Source organism: Oxyura jamaicensis, unplaced genomic scaffold (genome assembly GCF_011077185.1).
Source record: "Oxyura jamaicensis isolate SHBP4307 breed ruddy duck unplaced genomic scaffold, BPBGC_Ojam_1.0 oxyUn_random_OJ60952, whole genome shotgun sequence".
Classification (NCBI taxonomy): Eukaryota; Metazoa; Chordata; class Aves; order Anseriformes; family Anatidae; genus Oxyura; species Oxyura jamaicensis.
Genome location: NW_023306913.1, coordinates 1,059 through 1,859, shown reverse-complemented (window position 1 = coordinate 1,859; position 801 = coordinate 1,059). Strand labels below are relative to the sequence as shown.

General features: G+C 76.2%; 1 protein-coding gene across 1 annotated transcript; it reads right to left on the bottom strand.

The window, feature by feature from the left end:
• Window positions 1-83: 83 nt before the first annotated feature.
• LOC118158903 (cell adhesion molecule 4-like) lies at window positions 84-741 on the bottom strand (the record flags this gene model as incomplete). Its single annotated transcript, XM_035313575.1, has 2 exons — window positions 84-250; window positions 474-741. Coding segments are annotated over 2 exons (435 nt in total), but the record flags the coding sequence as incomplete, so codon positions are not given.
• Between the last annotated feature and the right edge of the window lie 60 nt (window positions 742-801).

Genomic DNA, 801 nt, shown 5'->3' with positions numbered 1-801 from the left:
GTGTCCCCATGACCCCACGAGGTCCCCGTGTCCCCGTCACCCCACGAGGTCCCCGTGTCCCCCCCCCGTCCCCATGACCCCACGAGGTCCCCGTGTCCCCCCCGTGTCCCCCCACCTTTGAGCTCCCTCCGGTCGCGGTACCAGCGCAGGGTGGCGGGGGGCCGGGAGCGGGGCACGACGCAGCTCAGCTCCACCTCGCCGCCCTCCACCGCCGGCTCCGTCACCTCCACCACCGGCGTGTCGGGGGGCACTGCGGGGGGCGGGGGGCGTCAGCGGCCCCAGACGTCCCCAGACGTCCCCAGACGTCCCCAAATGTCCCCAGATGCCCCCAACATCCCCAGACGCTGTCCCTGACGCGGGCAGCGCCGGGCTTTGTGGCACGGAGGACGGAGAAACCGCCTCCAGCTCCGCGCCCCCGTCCTCGCCCCCGCCCCCGTCCCCGTGTCCCCGCGTCCCCGTCCCCGTGTCCCCACCGAGCACGGTGAGGGTGGCGATCTGGTGGTGGGTGTCCTCGGTGTAGAGCTGGCAGAAGTAGCCGCCCTCGTCGTCCAGGCGGGCGCGGGCGAGCTGGATGCGGAGCTGCCGCTGCGTGAACTCGGCCAGCTGGAACCGCTCGTCCTTCAGCGCTGCGACAGCCCCGCTCACACCGCGGCACGGCCACCCCGTGGCCACCGCGGCCACCCCGCGGACCCCGCCGCCACCCCACGGCCACCGCGGCCACCCCGCCGCCACCCCGGGACCCTGCGGCCACCCCGCGGCCACCCCGCCGCCACCTCAGGGACCTGCGGCCACCCCGCGGTC